Here is a 16,712-nt window from a genome sequence, read left to right on the forward strand (position 1 = left end):
GAAGAGCTCGGCCACCTACCAGTGGGTATATAACACAACTATCAAGGTTTTTGGCTCGAAGAGAATACAGTTCGGCCCAAAATCATAGTTAAGTTTCGGTGACGGTGTAAAAGACCGAGGCCGAAGGGTGACCGTCACTCGCATATTAAGCCACAAACACTATCGTACTAACGCTATCACTCGGCGTCCGCATGGGGAGTCTGGAACATTTTGATCTTCTGGTCAGCGAGAATGCACTCGGATCTATGACTGATGAATCTAGTGAGTAATGACACATTCTTACCTGATCACTTCAGTGACATTATTGTGTCTAAAGGGGTTGAATTCATCCATGAGCTACAAATACGGCATTACAAAAATACGAAACCCAGTTGGCATTACAAAAGCCTTTAGAGTCTACGTTGATTTTAGAACCAACCTAGATCAATGCCGAGTATTTATTCTGTCCATATAGAATAAGTATTATCAGGTATTGGCCCTGATAGTCTGATTCGACCCAATGTTTTCAGATGTGGCCCTAATGCTCACATCTTCATGGATATTGCTTGTGCGTCGCTTAATAAATAGATGAATTGAGTTTGCCGAATGATCCGCGGCCGAATGTGCGGCCCAAGAACATACATAAGCAACCGCATTGTCCCATAAGCCCGCCTGCTGTTGGAATTCATGCCTTTGTCTGTGGGGATTTATTATTGTATACCAGCATATAATCTTAAATGTCCTAAGTACGAAGATGTTCTTCCTCTTGCTCTTGGCGCTTTGTTCAGGTTTTAGCGCTGCTATTGCCTGCCCTCCTCTCAAGGGGGATATCCAGTTTGACAACGTGTTTCAGTTATACCCTGCTTACTTTGTGTGGGACTCTACGCGATGCCTCATCTATGCCAGGTAAACGGCCTATATGGTAGTGAATAGTTGATGCAGAGCTAATCGACATCCTTAATTACCAGTTCTATCTTCAACGCTACGGTGGCCGTCTTGGATCCCTACAAGTCAGAGCTCTTGGAGATTATCAAGTTTCCTGGTATGAGCCATTCTGGCTTGGAAAAATCTGATAAGCGACTACCAGGGATATCCTTAGATGTCGCTAGCAGCGTCCTGACAGTTATTATTCAAGCGGATGAGTTCTTCTTGACCGGAGGTAACGACGTCAGTGGCGATAATTTCGTTATCCGCTACGACCTGAACAAGAAAAGTATCCTGTCTGAAGTCAATCTTACGGATACTACTCGGGGTCAATACGGAGGGTTTCTTGATATAGAGCCTGGGCTTGATGATGATATATTCGTTAATGGGGCTTATCCAGCAAGTATTTTGCGAATTAGCAACGATAATAAGGTCTCGCCTTACTTCGTATCGAAGCCGACAACACCCCCTCGGACATATGGCTTCGGTGGACTAGCACGGTATGGGCACCTCCTTATCACAAACGACAACCCGCATCACCAGCTAGTCAAGTTCGATCTTGGTACCCACAACATAGCGACACCAGTAGTCATTCCACAGACTACATATCACAATTTCAGTGCCGGAACATCGCTTCGCCTGCCGCAAAAGTACAGAGGGAATGTTTTGTTACAGACAGAATCCAATGTGGCACAGAATATCACCGGAGTGTCTGTTTGGAGTACTGCTGATAGTTGGCAAACGGCTGAGTATCATGGACTAATCGATGGCCGTAACGACTTTGATGGGTTCGCACCAGCTATAAGTCAGGTTGATGTTAGAGAAATTATGGGCAGGATTTATTCGAGTATACTCTTCTACGACAACACTGTCAACCCAACGATGGCCGGTAACAGGTCCAACTTCATGCTCAGAGACATCTCGAGCAAGGTTGATGCGTTGCTAAAGTAGACGGGTGTCTGTCTTATCAACTGATTTATAACTAAACAAATTTGCCATTCCTGACTAATAATAGAGACATGCCTGAAATTCAAAACTGTAGACTATATGTTAGCAGGTTTGAACTGTTGCCTGTTCATTGTGCCATAAGTAGAACGAGTACGAAAAAAGAAACCACAGAAGGGCAAAGCGAAAGAAAAGCCTGGCCAGCTGATCCGGATTCGGAAAAACATTTAGTTCTAAAGCAGTTTCCAGACTTTTGCAAAAATCACAAAAACTTTGACCAGCCTGGGGGTCGAACCCAGAATCTCCTGATGTCACGATTAATCGTAGTCAGACGCCTTGCCATTGGGCCAACCGGCCGATTGTGATTGATCTATCCATGTCATCGACTATAGATCGTTTCCACTCCCAGCAGATTCCACAAGTCGGAGTCTAAATCAATACTCTGCATGTTCACTCCATTCAACATACTAGGTAGTATCAAACGCGAGGGTCATAATCATTCATGCCATTTCCAGTTCTAGTTATTCGTAATTCTTGCCTTTCTTATCGGCCCTTGTAGCTCCATACTCGTTGCGTTTCAATCCTTAAAACCCAACTCTCTCAAGCACAAACCCAAACTTGAACTCTCCGACATGCACCTTCAGGTCCTCACGGACGTTGGGACCGCAAGCGGCTGTGCCAACACCGGCAACACGAGCATCTAGACGGAGTAGTGTCGCATCCTCCTCAACGAGGTCACACGGGTGCGCGGCCTTGTGCACCGTATCAGAAGTGTACCGACTGACCTGGAAGCTGAACTGACGCCACTCTTCCTCAGACCAGACAGCAGCATCCGCCGGCGTGGCACGAAGACCACGGCCGTGGTCCTCGGTAAGCTTGACGTAGCGGGTTTCCAAGTGGTTGCCGCCCTCTTGGGGAACTTCATAGTGCTGGTGCAGCTCCGGCACAGTGGCGCTAAAGACGCCAAGGTGCTGGCTGGACTTCTTATCCGGGTAGGACTCGCCGGGGCCGAGGGCGAGGTACTTGACGTTGTTAAGCGACTTGGGAAGACGCAGGTTCAAGCCCACACGGGGGATGTGTGTGGGCTTGATGCCACGAGGCTTCAGATCAACGGCGATCGTGAGCCGACCAGTGGCATCAATGGTGTACGTGGTGGTGGTTTCCCATCCCCAGTCGAGAACACGAGGAGACAAGTAGGTGTTGGTAATGACCTCAACCTTGTCGGCCAACTCGTTGATCTTGAGCGATCGGAGCTGGCTGTCGAAGGCATCAACACCGAAGCGAATCCAGTACGGCGCATCGTTAGGGTTGTCATTGTCAGTAGGGGCACGCCAGAAGTTGGGGACAATGGCAGCGCCAGTGGAGACATCCTTCTCAAGAAGAGGAACGCCGGCAGCAATCCAGGAGGTAATGTAACCACGGGCAGTGTCGAAAGTGACAGCGAAATCGGAGCCGGAAATGGTGGCCTTGGCGCGGGACTTCTCTACCTGCAGCTTAGAGGTAAGGGTGCTATTGGTCAGCTTGGGAGCAGCGGCCGAACCAGAGAGCTTGTGCTGGATCCACGCAATCTCGTGAGCAGGCTCGGCCCAGTTGGTAGAGTCCTTGAGGCCGAAGGTCACGGTGATGTAGACCTCCTTGTCCGACTTGATGTTTGTGAGGCTTGAGGGAAGGTCGACCTTGACTGTTTCGCCGGCGGCGATCTTCGGGATCTCGAGGTTACCGGCGGCAAGAAGAGCGGAGCTGTTTCGGTCATTGTCAGCATATCTTTCACTAAAAGCGTTTCAAAGATAGGGAAACTCACTTCTCGCCCAGCTCCTCAACCTTGTAGGTGGAAGTTAGGTGGTCGACACCGACAAAGTCATACTTGTTCTTGATCACCAGCTGATTGCCCTCGACGGACAGCTGGAGAGGCTGATAGGCCTTCTTGAGCTCGATCAAGCCAGGTGTAGGGTCATGGGTGCTGTGAAGGAGACCATCCATGACAAAGGTGCCATCATGAGGACGCTCGCCAAAGTCTCCACCATAAGCGTAGTAGCCCTTGCCATCGGCTTCTTCCTTCCAGATGCCGTGGTTTGCCCACTCCCAGATGTAACCGCCCTGAAGACGGGGGTACTTCTCAAAGACTTCGATGTAGTCGTCGAGACCACCCGGGCCGTTACCCATGGCGTGACCGTACTCGCAGAGAATAACGGGTTTGTCGAAGCTGCCGTCCTCCTTGACACCCTCTGTCTCTACCAGCTTGCTCAAGCGGTCAATAGGAGGGTACATGTAAGAGTACATGTCCGCAGTCTCGGCCTTGACGTCGCCCTCGTAGTGAATTGGGCGGCCAGAGTCGAACTTCCTGGCATATTCGTACATGGCCTTGTGGTTCTCCCCGTAGAAAGCCTCGTTACCGAGCGACCACATGATGATACTCGTGTGGTTCTTGTCACGCTGAACCAGCTGAACCATACGGTCAAGGTAGGCTTCGCGCCACTCGGGGTTCTCGCTGGTGTATTTGCCGGCTAAAGGGAAGGTCACGGCCTTACGCTCTTCGTAATCCGCCGCCTCGTCGACATCTTGCGGCCGGGCGATGGCGTCGTAGAAGCCGTGGCACTCAAGGTCGGCCTCATCCATGACCCACAAACCGAGCTCGTCGGCGAGCTCGAAAACACGGGGGTGGGGAGGGTAGTGTGAGCATCGCAGAGAGTTGATGTTGTGGTTCTTCATGATGAGGAGGTCACGCTTGGCATACTCGAGAGGGACGGCACGGCCGAAGTGAGCGTGGTGCTCATGTCTGTTCACACCTCTGATGCGGATAGGCACACCGTTGACGGAGATGAGGCCGTTCTTGAGCTCGACTTTGCGGAAGCCGATATTCTGGTAAACAGAGTGGGAGCCGAGGGTGATGTCAACACGATAGAGGTAGGGGGTCTCGGCGGTCCATTTATTGGGGTTTGTTACGGGGATACTGAGGTCGACCTTTGTGTCACTGGCGCTAACCTCCGCCTCCTTGGTAGCGATGACGGCGCCGCCGTTCTTGCCCAGCTCACTGAGAGTAAGCTTGACAGTGCCTTTTTCGGCAGTCTTGACGTCGACAGTCGCGAGGAGGGTTGCGTCTTCGTACTTGTCGTCCAGATCGGTGCGGAGGAACCAGTCCTCGATTCTGGTGGCCTCGGGACAGCAAGGAGCGTGACGTCGCGGAAGATACCTGCGTTGAAGGGGTTTAAAAAAAAGATGCCTAGCGGCCGGACGTCGCGATTATCACTCACCAGAGAGCCACCATTGGTCCTGGTCTTCAATGTAGGTTGCGTCAGACCACTGGTAAACTCTGACAAAGAGCTCATTTGGACCGTCCTTCTTTAAGATGCTTGTTACGTCAAACTCGGAGGCGTTTCGCGATCCTTGTGCGAAGCCAATAAGCACGCCATTGACCCAGATGTGGTAGGCGGAGTCGACGCCGTCGAACCTCAGGCGCAATTGCGACATCTCGTCCCACGTCGAGGGGACGTAGAATGTGCGTTTGTAGGTACCCGTAGGGTTTTCGCTGGGAACGTACGGCGGACTCACGGGAATGGGGAACTGAGTGTTGGTGTACCACGGGTATCCGTGTCCCTGAAGCTGCCAGTGACCAGGAACGTTGATGGTGCCCCATTCGTCGCCCTTATCTTCCGGCAAAGGCGCCTCCTCAGGAGTGCCGGCCATGTGGAAGTCCCAAACGCCATTGAGCAGCAGCGACGTCTCAGGAATGAAGTATGATCGTGCAGGCAGAGTGTTACGTCGGAAGACGGAGGGGTTCTCATAATCGTGAACTCCCTCCTTTGCCTGGAGGGGTAAGCTTTGAGGGGCCATCGTGACGGTACGGAAGAGGGGAAACAATGAACTGAGACACGAGTTGGGGTTGAGGAGGGGGAAAAAGAGAGAGAAGCAGAGAAATTGAGTTGAGCAGACAGCTAATTAACTACCAAGGTCTAGTCGTTATTTATTTGCGCTCAATGCTCCACGCAAAGTAACGTGTCGGGTGCAACACCGAGGCAAACGCCAGACAATCCCATCTGCGAGCTGCCTTTCATTTTCTCGTGAACCCAAGTTGTCCCGCAATATGACGAGCCAACGTGGGGCAAACACTGGAGTTTCCTCGGGGTAGCTTCGAGTCAGGTGCTATCGGTGTAGGGCGACCCCGACATGATCCCTGCTATCATTCACTTCAAGTCGCAGCAACTCCGCACCCACAGCGATAAAAGTGGATTAGGCTCGGCCGAGGCTATGTGGTTCTGATTGGGCCCGGGGAAGTCGGGGCCGGCCCCGCACCTCAATCCGAGTTGAGGCCGATGTAACGTCTGACATGCTTAACCAGTCTGTTCCCTGCCTTCCAAATTCACACATCAGTCGACGCGCCCCTCTTGGAAAGGCGGAAAGCTTTTTGTGTCTGTTACCCCAGATTAAACATGTCTGGACCCTTGTTAGTGTTGGCTGAAAACTGCAAGCGAGCCCGTGTCGTTGGCTCAGAATTGACCAACTGGTCGTGTCACCCCAGGTTTCTTCGTCGTTCACTACATTATGTGCCGCCGGTTTGGGTGTTCTGATGGCCCGAATGCGGGGGATAGCTCGTCTGGTGATGCGCCGGGAGTTCTGCAGTCACAGCATTTAAAAGGGCCGCGTTAGCACCTCTCCAGTCTTTCGTCTCCATCGATGGAACCCATCCAAGGCTTCGATCTCTCCACCGTTCCAACGTTCCACCGTTCCTGAACCCTTGATCCACCTTGGTTCGAGCCGTCGTGCTTTGTGTGCAGCTCTCGTACGACATGTCCACTGAGAAGTCAGAACCTGCTGTCGGCGATCACGCTGAGGAGCGTCGTGTTGATGCTCCGGAGGTCGACACAGCCGTTCAGATTGCTCATGATACCCAAGAAGGCTCCTACTCGCCATGGACGCCGTCCATGTTCCGGCTTTACGCCGTTTTATCGATTGGTACCTACTGCGGACTCTGAACATTTTGATGGATGCTAAAATTCATCTCCCAGCCTATCTCAATGGAGCGCTCAACGGATATGATGGGTCTCTGGTCAGTAGAGATGTCCATCACCTTGTGCCTTCCACTTACTAACGTGGGGCCACTGTAGATGGGAGGTCTCAACGGGATGGATTCTTATATGAAATACTTCAACAAGTGAGTAAGCGTAGTTATGCGGTTGAACGTCAGGGAACTAATGTAATTAAAAGGGAAACGGTTGACGAGAGTACTGGTATCATCTTCGCCATGTACAACATCGGAAGTGTTGCCGCCGTTTTCTTCACTGGACCTGCAAACGACTACCTTGGACGCCGGTGGGGTATGTTCATCGGCGCTACGATTGTCATCATTGGCACTTGTATTCAGGCTCCGACGAAGAGGTTAGAATCCTATCAAGGCGTCACCTGACAATCGACTTACTCCTTCTTAGTTCTGAGCAGTTCCTTGCCGGGCGATTCGTTCTAGGATTTGGCGTCAGTTTCTGCTGTGTCTCAGCCCCGACTTACGTAAGTCGTTCGGTCTTCAAATTCCAAGAATAACGAAACTGACCCGTCGCGTTTCTTAGGTCTCAGAGATGGCGCACCCGGCGTGGAGAGGCACCATCACCGGTGTTTACAACTGCACATGGTACATTGGGAGTATTATTGCGTCATGGGTCGTTTACGGCTGCTCTTATATCGATAGTATTGATGGCTGGCGGCTACCCATCTGGCTGCAGATGTAGGTTTTCCATGTCTTATTTTCACCACTTTCTGTTGCTATGGATGCTGACCTTACCCGGCGTCTAGGGTCACATCTGGTATCGTTTGCATCGGTGTATTCTTCATTCCTGAGTCCCCTCGGTGGCTCATGGCCAATGACAAGCATGATGAAGCCGCTCGCGTCCTCGCCAAATACCATGGAGAAGGCTCCATCGATCATCCCATTGTCCAGCTCCAGTTGAAGGAAATGGTATCCCAAATCAGCATTGACGCTTCGGATAAGTCGTGGTGGGACTACCGCGAGCTCTGGAACACCCACTCTGCCCGCCGCAGACTGATCTGCGTTCTCGGAATGGCTGTCTTTGGCCAGGTCAGTGGAAACTCGCTCAGCAGTTACTACATGACTGCTCTGCTGAAAAACGCCGGAATCACCGATGAGAAGCGCGTTCTGGCTCTCAATGCAATCAACCCCATTTTGTGCTTCGGGGCCTCCCTCGCTGGCGCCCGCATGACGGATGTCGTTGGTCGCAGACCGCTTTTGATCTACTCCATTATTTTTTGCTCCTTCTGTTTTGCCATCATCACCGGAACCTCGAAGCTGGCTACGGATGACGCTAGCAATGTTGCTGCTGCCAACACCACCATTGCATTCATCTACATCTTCGGCATCGTCTTCAGCTTTGGGTGGACTCCTCTTCAAAGCATGTACATCGCCGAGACCCTCAACACCGCCACCCGTGCCAAGGGTACCGCTGTCGGCAACTTTGCCAGCGCTGTGGGAAGCACCATCATCCAATACGCCAGTGGACCGGCCTTCCTCAACATTAAGTACTACTTCTACATTGTCTTTATCTTCTGGGACCTCCTCGAGGCTGTCATTATCGTAAGTTTCCAGTCAATTTTCCTGTGCGTGGGTGACATGCTAACATAATCGAAGTACTTTTATTTCCCCGAGACCAAGGACCGTACCCTTGAGGAGTTGGAGGAGGTGTTCAGCGCACCAAACCCTGTTAAGAAGAGCTTGGAGCCCCGATCGGCCGAGACTGTTTTGAAGACAATGCAGGTCAGTCAGGACGAGAAATGGACCGTCTAGATATGCTCCAGTATCAAGCCGTAATAGGCAAAAATCATGGCGGGACTGGGCCATGTGACAGGTCAATCGCCGGATCTTGCCTTCGTTTGCACTATCGCAATAATCTCCAAAGCAAGCGACTGTTATGAACTTCCATCCATACCTTCCACAAATGCCTCTTCGTGAACGGAACGTGAGATATCAGCCGAGGCAGCATTTCAGGCATGCCTGGCGAAGGCAGATGGGGGCTTAGGTAGCATGGCAGTGACTGTGTTGATTGGAGCGGCACGATCTTGCTGCACCCTGTGACCAGACTAATGTGAACAACAGAGCCAGTCCCCTAACGTCTCAAGTGGCTAAAGAGGGATGTCGGTTTATATCCCACCCGCCGAAAATGCCTTCCGGCGCTGCGGTCAGTCCTTTCGCACGTGCTTCTCCAAACCGTCCAAGTATTGACGCCGGCGATGCCATGAATGGAGATATGCCCGTTCATGTCCCCGGCGACGGAGCGGTTTCCCCACCACATCGATCCGTCCGGGGCTGCGCGGAGCGAACCATTGAAGGTCAAGATCCTTGAACCGAGACTAATTTCCAACCGTCTCCCCCCCCCCCAAAATCCCTTTTAGGCCAAGCCCGTGCTGTTTCTCCAATTCTTCTTACCCACCCTCCTTCTCCACAGCATCGAATCCTCCCCCGCACCACACGTGGGTGCATATATGCATGTCCTTCTGCCAGGATTCTTCATTTGCCCCCCTTGTGCGTCTGTCCGTCTTTTTTCTCCTCTCTCCCACAGGCCACAAGCTCTGCATTTCCCCTCTCGCACCTCGGTCCGCTTCGGATCGAAAGTTCACTCCACTGCGGAACTGGGCTGCTGCTACGCCATGCCACCCAGCGGCTTCAATGGAGACGATGGACAGTGACACGATCAATGAGCCGTCCAGGAAGAGGTTGAGGACAAGCCATGCTGTAAGTGAACTGCGTTTTATGGTTCTTTGAGCAAGCCACGCTTCCCTGGGTCTTGCAACTGCGCATCAGGCCGCCGCGCATCACTGTTTGGGTAACTGGAGGTATCTCATGTCGCCGACTTAGGTACCGGAACATCACCAATGGCATCTTTCACGATGGCCCGTTGAGCCTTGGCTGGCCCCGCGCTCAATCGCTCTCCAACATCGGTTCTGTGCAGATCTTCCATCAGTGGAGCGTCAGCACCTCATGCCTCACTGAAATGCCACAGGGCTTGCCCTGGCGGCAACCTAGCCGAACACCAAGAATCTTACATGTGCTGACGTCGCGACTTCACAGTGCGATACATGCCGAGCCAGGAAGATCAGGTACGTGCGACCAAGACGACTAGGACCAGGCTGTCCCAGACCCTCGGGACCGTGTGAAGATTAACGGAACGCCCTGCGCAGATGCAATGGCAACACGCCCTGCGCATCCTGCTCTGCATCGCATCAGGAATGCACCTATGGATCCGAGGCTAACTCGTAAGTTCTATCTGGCTACCCCACGGCGCCGTGATCCCCGGCGTATCACCGAATCCTGACCCCTTGGAGGAGCAACAAGAAGGAGAAGAAACATGAGTCTGACTGTTCATGTGCTGTACGTCATCAGGCGCGGGAAGAGCGACCTCATCCTCGAGGGCGTACTGAGGGTGGAGAAGTTCCTCCACGAAATGAAGGCCACCATCGTCAGTCCCGCTTCCTCCGCATTCCACTTCTCACCAAACTCGTCTCACGACGGAGCCTTCAAGGGGGCACCGCCCTATGCCGAGCACCGTCCGTCCGTGGTATCTCCGGCTCTCCGGTCCGCCTCGCGGGGATCCTTCTCCGGATCTCCGCTCAACGAGGTTCACCATCCGCAACGCACGCCCATCTCTGAGACGCAGTACCAGAATAATTTTGAAAATGCCGTGCTTGATTCCATGCATACGAGCACCACCGAGTCGGTTCTGCAATGGCCTCACTTCGATGCTTATTCGACCATGCGGGACGGGTATGTTTCCATCTTTCACTTAGAACAGTCGCGGCCGGCAGTGAAGACGCGGTCAACGAGCATGTATCCGTATGTGACATCGGAGGATGTTGAGGGTATCATCGAGTCGTTCGAGCACACCATCAACTTTTGGTATCCGACCATGTCTCGCGATCAGCTTGACCAGGTCCGTAATCTCATATCAGACGGCATCCCCGAGGAAGATAGCATCCTCGTGTGTTTGGCGCTTTTGACCATGGCTTTGGGGTGCGTCGGTCAAGTCACCGCAGGGTTGACGAGCGAAGCAGCGCCGAGTGAGGAGGAAAGAAAGCGCAAAGCGGCAAGGAAGGCCATGGGCGACATGTACTTTGACAGCGTGCTGAAGAAGCTCCATGTTGTTCACACCAATGTGGGGAGCACCGCCACTCACTGCTTGTTCTTCACGGCGTAAGTGAGGTACTATTCCGAGTAAACAACCCCGCTGACTCAATTTGTAGAATGTACTTTGCCTTCCTCCGGCGGCCGTTACAAGCATGGGAGTACATCAACGCGGCGTCTGCTAAATGCCTACTGTTGCTTTCCTACACACCCGAGTCTGAGTCTGCGGAAGACCAGGAAAGGATTCGCAGGATTTTCTGGTCTTGCTACATTCTTGAGAGGTAAAAAAAAAAAAGTCCCTTGCATCAGAGTATCGCAGAGAATTTTCAACTAATACTTCTCAAGTGATTATCTCGCTGAGCTCTCTGGACTTCCCCAATCTGGTATTGCACGCATTGAGTCATCAACTCCTCTTCCAGGAGAGTACAATACCCACCAAGACCCTCAAGTTGAAGAGCAGTCCTCCATGTACTTTCTCGCTTGTATATCGATGCGCCGACTCCTAAATCGTGTTCATCAACTCCTCTACGCCCGTGGCACCGGCGCCGCTCTTGACCACGCACGATTTCCCTACGTCGTTGCCGAGCTCAACCACCAGCTCGATGAATGGCGCGAGGTTCTCCCTGCAGCCTTTGCCTTCAGCGTCGGGTTCAATGAGCTCAACAACAGTCAGAGCACAGCTACAGAACATGGCGGTTTCCTACGGCAGAGATATCTCACCTGCAGGAGCGTCATCTATCGGCCATATCTCATGTGGATGCTGAGTGGTATGGCGGGTGGCAATGGGGCTAGCTCTGAACTTATTGTCAGTCAGGATGCTCTGAAACACTGCAAATCTTGCTTGGATGCGTGCTTGCTGCATATTCTCAACCTGAGGGGCTTTGGTCAGACGGTCTTGGTTGATACATGGATTTGCTCGCTATCGTAAGTGACGAATCTTCAACAGCGGACTTGTGTGTCGCGTACTGACTTACTCCTGGTAGTATGGCTGGCGCAATGCTTGTTCTGCTTGCTGCCTGCCGCATCCCCGCGCTTAAGGACATGATCGGACCTGAAGTTCTCGGCGCTGGTGACCACTTGAGGCAACTCTTGCAGGGCTGGCAGGGAGTCATGGGTGAGCCTACATCACCGAGCATCAACCAGGCCATCAGGATAATCAGCGATGCAGATAGGTTCATCCAGGATGTCTACCGAGCTGGAGACTCTTATTCTATGAGACGTCAATGATTCCATTCTCTTGGCGTCTTGACAGCGAGATGATTATCTGTAAGAGCAAATGTGACATGTTCGACACAGTAAATGCTGCAAAGAAACAAAAAGTAGGTTGGCTACATAAATTCAAGTTGACTCATGCCATTTTAGCAACACTCGTCGTCTTCTGACAATTGGCTCTCGGGCCATAAATAAATATCCTCCTTTGGGTCCTGACATGGCCACAGACTGCAAGCAGGTAGTCGCTCAGATTTGAGCTTTGAAAGACAATTGTCGTTCGACCATATATTTCGACCTCACTGACTTTTTATGTTTTGCGTCGAAAACCTTTGACATATCGCCCATCATGCCTTCAGAGGTCCACTTTGACGGCAACGACACTGCTAGACAAGAAACCTGTGATGAAGAGCCATGCCTTCCTCTTACCCTTCTCTTGACTCGGGTCAATAGCTACCAAGACCGCAGTTGCAGCCGAGCTTATTCTTGTCCCATCATCTTCGAACAAGACTCGTTTCTCATAGCCACCTGTGACTCCCGCGTTCGGCTTAACGTACCACACGATCGAACCGATTTGGGGCTTTGCTTCTTTAGCCCGCTTCAGAACCTCAATCGGCCGCGACACGCCCGCAAGAACGAAGCCACTGGCATCTACAATTTCGGATCGGTAAGGGTCCTCAAACCAAGAAGGATTGTCGATGTAGCTGTCCACTTTGATGGTTTCCGTAAAGCTGATGCTGGTATTTTTCGGGTCCGAGGAGGGCTGGCCGAGGTGGATCTCCCCAGCGGCACAATTATCGACAATAATCTCTCCAGGCTTTCGACCATGACCCAAACCGTTGTTGTTTCGAAGCCCCGATAGAGCCACCGCCGCTTTGATTCCATCGGTGGGGAGAAGGGCGGACATCTCCTCAACGCGGACGTGGATGGTAGTGGTCCACGATGTGATAGGTAATAGATCCTCAATCAATCTTCCGATACCTTCGGAGTTATAGTGGTCATTCGTGACATAGAATGAGTACGGATCCTCAGCAACGATATCGTTCGGATTCTTTATCAACGGGTGAATGACAGTGCGCACATGCTTGACAGTGGATGACCCCAAGATGTGATGGAAAATCTCGACGCGAGACAGGGACTTCTGAACGACTTTCTGCTTGTCCTGACCACCAATCTTAGTGGCTAGGTACTCGGGATGCGGTACATGACTGATGGCAAAGATGTAGACTGCTTCCGGCTTTTGAGGGTCCGAGATAACATCGATACCGTGAGTGACGAAAGTGCTGTCAAAGTTCTCAAATCGAAGACGTTTTTGAGTCATATCCTATCCACGTCAGCTGTCCTATCATTGGATCGAGGGTTTACTGCACGAATCTCATACCTTAGGATCAATGACGTGAATGGACCCTTTTTGTTTACTGCCTTTAACCGGATCATCAAGGTGGCCTAAGCCGGGGAACCACAAGGCACGGGTCGTTTCATCGTCCTCGCAGGCAGTGAATAGAAACCCGCTTGGAACATGGTGATGAATGTCTTCGCAATGAACCGTATCTTCAATGGCAATAAAGTCTCCACCATGCAGAACTGGGGTGTTGACAGCCTCTCGTCCGAAGCCGATAAGCGTGGCCATACGTTTGGCGACTGGGCCATACGTATAGCCTCCGAAAATGGCGAGACCAGCTACCAGAACGGACATCAATGCCGCCATCGTGTATCGTGAACTTTGCCTGAATATACAGTCAGTGATTAGCTACTGAGTATGGGAGAAAATGATCGAGACCCCAGCTAGAACCTGAGATTATCAATTAAAAACCGGATGATATTTGACTTCAGTACAATGTTTGCAGACCCTATCAAAGTTTTTCTGATGAATCTGAGCGAGATGCAGACTTGTGGGATGATGAAAGATATCGTGTTGATGGGATACTCCGCAAAGGGGAATGCGAACAAGTGTTTGGGACGTGCCTCGGCTCCGCATCATAGCGTTCATAGTTCTGATTCTGTGGGGGGTTTTCCTACCTACCTACGTCATGTGCGGAGAAGAGCTACACAATACCGCTGTGGCCTGTGGTAGTGAATTAAAGTTCAGCCCGAGTTGGCGGTAGAAAGGCAGAGAGATTCTGGAGTCGTGTCTCAGTGTGGAGTTTGCCGTCTGAACGTAGACGACGGCACTGTTATCCTATCTATGACTGTTTCTTCGGCATGTGCCGCAAATACATGCAAGACCTGAACACAACTAGAATCAGCTAATTCACACGTCAAGCACATGCAACAAAATGTCAAGGCATTGCAAAAGTTGGTTTTCCGAAACCGAGAATCGAACTCGGGGCTATGCCTAACCTCTCAAACAGATGAGAGGGCATCATGTTGGCCACTACACCATATCGGACTTGAACGTTACATAATTTTTGCTCCGAGTGGAACACATTGCTGGATGTTTGTGGAGATACCTCGAAGAACGTATATTTGCGGAGTGGGGTGTATTGAGACGAAGAGAACACTCTGACTCTGACTCTACGAGTAACTCAAAATCGGATTGAACCGAGAGTTGATAGTACCTTGGAGAAGTTTGATTGGATCAGTTTCGTCTTGGGTTGCTCGCTCTCTATAATGTAGAGTGTCTAAGCCTTGTCCGCCAGGATATTAGTTGCCGACTATGGATCCTGACTCGAATAGTCAGATAACATACAAGTAGGAAAGCTGTTCATCGACCTTGTCTTTGCATGTATCCACATTATCGTTGGAGTTTAAGGACTCATGTCATAAGCGGGGTTTGAGCGGAAAACACCACCAGTTGTTTAAGTGCTTTGTATACATCTTTAAAGAGAGAAACAAAGAAAAAAATAGAAAAAAAATAGGAAAGCTTTGGAGATATGCGTCATTGATTCATGAGCGACATGTCATTCGCGCTGCCGTCAAACTGGCACTTGCGGCCCGTAAGGGAGGGTCATCCACTCACTTAGTTTGAACAACTTAGGGGGGATCCACCCGAATTAAACGCCATGACGGCTAGTGACGATCGATTCCTGAATGTTCTTAGCCATCAATAGAATCTTGCCATACAGCCTCACTTATCAGTTGAAATCTCCTCATGGTACTAAAACTAGATAAACCCGAGACCAATTGGACATTTCCCACTCGACCTTCGAAACTGAACTGTTCCTATTCTAATTTAAGCTGTGGGTGAGCTGGCTTGAGTCTGCTGGGGCTGAGGGTGAGCCATATCATGGTTTCCATTCGACTCCCTATAAATGCCATGTCGTCCTTGTCTTATCTATCTACCGCACCTAATACCTGTGGCATCACAAAAGAGACCATTGGAGGATCAAAGTGACACCGTGACTTCTAGCGATATTGCCCCGTCAACCACTATCTGGGCCATATTAGACGAAAGAGACATCACAGTACTTACAACCCATACTTGGCGTGGAACGCGCCAGATTTTAGCTCGCTACGCACCGCCGCAAGCAGCACCAGTCAGTACCTCTGCACTCGTCCATCCAAGTACCGCACAGAAAATCCGCAAAGTAAATGATTCCAATCCATCCAATATCTAGACGAAGTTATACATACCGACATCCTTTCAACGCAAATCCTTTGGCCAGGGCCCTACCGGTGTGTTCTCAAAAGATTTTCGTTGGACACATCTCTCAGATCACCGTAACGATGTTGTTTGTTGCCTTGCACTATATGAACTCAGGACGAGCCCAATTGAAGCAGAGTATATACTAAAGAGGGCACTAGGTACCTCATTGCGACCGCCTCAAAGTAATATAGTCACCGCGATCCTGCCCAGTCGGCTTGCATTCAGATACTTTGTTACTTCAAAGATTTAGATAACCCAGCTAGCAACGCAACAATGTGCCAGAACCTTGCATGCTGCCATGAAACAAATCATTAGTAGGGCTATGGGAACATTACCGCTGTCATTCCGAAAATCCGAATCCACCTCATCAAAGAATTTGGTGCCGCTTGTCACAGTTCATGACCGAGATGGTCGCTGGGAACAGTCAACCTGATAATACTGACAAACTAAAACTCTCATCAGAGGTTCCGAACATCTGAGAACCAGCTCAAACATGGGTCTCCAGGTATCTTGACGAGCCCCTTTCGGAGATAACAGGCTACAAATGGCAATATGACAATTATCCTGCCCCCAATGCTCAGATCGCCCTCCATTTTACCTCACAAGAAACATCAGCCAAGATCCCCAAACATTCCATCTCACTCTGCCACACATAGCCACTTTACCATACAGTCACCCAACCCAATACACCAATAACCGATAAGAATGCGGCCTGAAGCCCGTATCCTCTCTTTGCTGGGCCTCGTGCCCTCCGTCACGGCTAGCAACAAAAATAACTCTGACTGCCTGAGCATTCCCCCCCGCCGCGAAACGTGCCCCACGAGCATGGATTCCATTGCCACAATGGCCTTGTGGGGCTCGCGTGACGCGCGCGACTGCAACAAGCACCCGGCTTGCACTAGATACAACCAGTACAACAACCACCTCAAAGAGTGCAGTAGCGCGGCAGCG

General features: G+C 51.1%; 7 protein-coding genes and 2 non-coding genes across 9 annotated transcripts; 5 read left to right on the forward strand and 4 right to left on the reverse strand.

Moving 5' to 3' along the window:
• Positions 1–733: 733 nt before the first annotated feature.
• ColSpa_12290 (core trichothecene cluster (CTC) protein 14) lies at positions 734–1,854 on the forward strand (the record flags this gene model as incomplete). Its single annotated transcript, XM_049278502.1, has 2 exons — positions 734–885; positions 948–1,854. The coding sequence occupies 2 exons, from the start codon at positions 734–736 to the stop codon at positions 1,852–1,854; spliced, it is 1,059 nt and encodes a 352-aa protein (XP_049134459.1).
• Positions 1,855–2,122: 268 nt separating this feature from the next.
• Positions 2,123–2,205, reverse strand: ColSpa_tRNA_324. Its single transcript is given in 2 exon segments — positions 2,123–2,158; positions 2,170–2,205. It is a non-coding gene; the product is annotated as a tRNA-Arg (tRNA).
• Positions 2,206–2,432: 227 nt separating this feature from the next.
• Positions 2,433–5,679, reverse strand: ColSpa_12291 (beta-galactosidase; the record flags this gene model as incomplete). Its single annotated transcript, XM_049278503.1, has 3 exons — positions 2,433–3,588; positions 3,650–5,038; positions 5,096–5,679. The coding sequence occupies 3 exons, from the start codon at positions 5,677–5,679 to the stop codon at positions 2,433–2,435; spliced, it is 3,129 nt and encodes a 1,042-aa protein (XP_049134460.1).
• A 953-nt stretch (positions 5,680–6,632) lies between these two features.
• On the forward strand, positions 6,633–6,818 carry ColSpa_12292 (uncharacterized protein; the record flags this gene model as incomplete). The annotated part of the gene is made up of 1 exon (XM_049278504.1): positions 6,633–6,818. The coding sequence occupies one exon, from the start codon at positions 6,633–6,635 to the stop codon at positions 6,816–6,818; it is 186 nt and encodes a 61-aa protein (XP_049134461.1).
• A 269-nt stretch (positions 6,819–7,087) lies between these two features.
• On the forward strand, positions 7,088–8,635 carry ColSpa_12293 (lactose permease; the record flags this gene model as incomplete). The annotated part of the gene is made up of 5 exons (XM_049278505.1): positions 7,088–7,221; positions 7,272–7,347; positions 7,407–7,561; positions 7,630–8,425; positions 8,480–8,635. The coding sequence occupies 5 exons, from the start codon at positions 7,088–7,090 to the stop codon at positions 8,633–8,635; spliced, it is 1,317 nt and encodes a 438-aa protein (XP_049134462.1).
• A 1,558-nt stretch (positions 8,636–10,193) lies between these two features.
• ColSpa_12294 (echinocandin B biosynthetic cluster transcription factor ecdB) lies at positions 10,194–11,251 on the forward strand (the record flags this gene model as incomplete). The annotated part of the gene is made up of 2 exons (XM_049278506.1): positions 10,194–11,035; positions 11,086–11,251. The coding sequence occupies 2 exons, from the start codon at positions 10,194–10,196 to the stop codon at positions 11,249–11,251; spliced, it is 1,008 nt and encodes a 335-aa protein (XP_049134463.1).
• Positions 11,252–11,432: 181 nt separating this feature from the next.
• On the forward strand, positions 11,433–12,193 carry ColSpa_12295 (echinocandin B biosynthetic cluster transcription factor ecdB; the record flags this gene model as incomplete). The annotated part of the gene is made up of 2 exons (XM_049278507.1): positions 11,433–11,890; positions 11,950–12,193. The coding sequence occupies 2 exons, from the start codon at positions 11,433–11,435 to the stop codon at positions 12,191–12,193; spliced, it is 702 nt and encodes a 233-aa protein (XP_049134464.1).
• Positions 12,194–12,530: 337 nt separating this feature from the next.
• On the reverse strand, positions 12,531–13,883 carry ColSpa_12296 (SET domain-containing protein 3; the record flags this gene model as incomplete). The annotated part of the gene is made up of 2 exons (XM_049278508.1): positions 12,531–13,499; positions 13,557–13,883. The coding sequence occupies 2 exons, from the start codon at positions 13,881–13,883 to the stop codon at positions 12,531–12,533; spliced, it is 1,296 nt and encodes a 431-aa protein (XP_049134465.1).
• Positions 13,884–14,477: 594 nt separating this feature from the next.
• ColSpa_tRNA_323 lies at positions 14,478–14,564 on the reverse strand. The gene is given in 2 exon segments: positions 14,478–14,512; positions 14,528–14,564. It is a non-coding gene; the product is annotated as a tRNA-Glu (tRNA).
• Positions 14,565–16,712: the final 2,148 nt, after the last annotated feature.

The sequence above is a fragment of the Colletotrichum spaethianum genome (genome assembly GCF_022836535.1).
Source record: "Colletotrichum spaethianum MAFF 239500 DNA, contig61, whole genome shotgun sequence".
NCBI classification, from domain to species: domain Eukaryota; kingdom Fungi; phylum Ascomycota; class Sordariomycetes; order Glomerellales; family Glomerellaceae; genus Colletotrichum; species Colletotrichum spaethianum.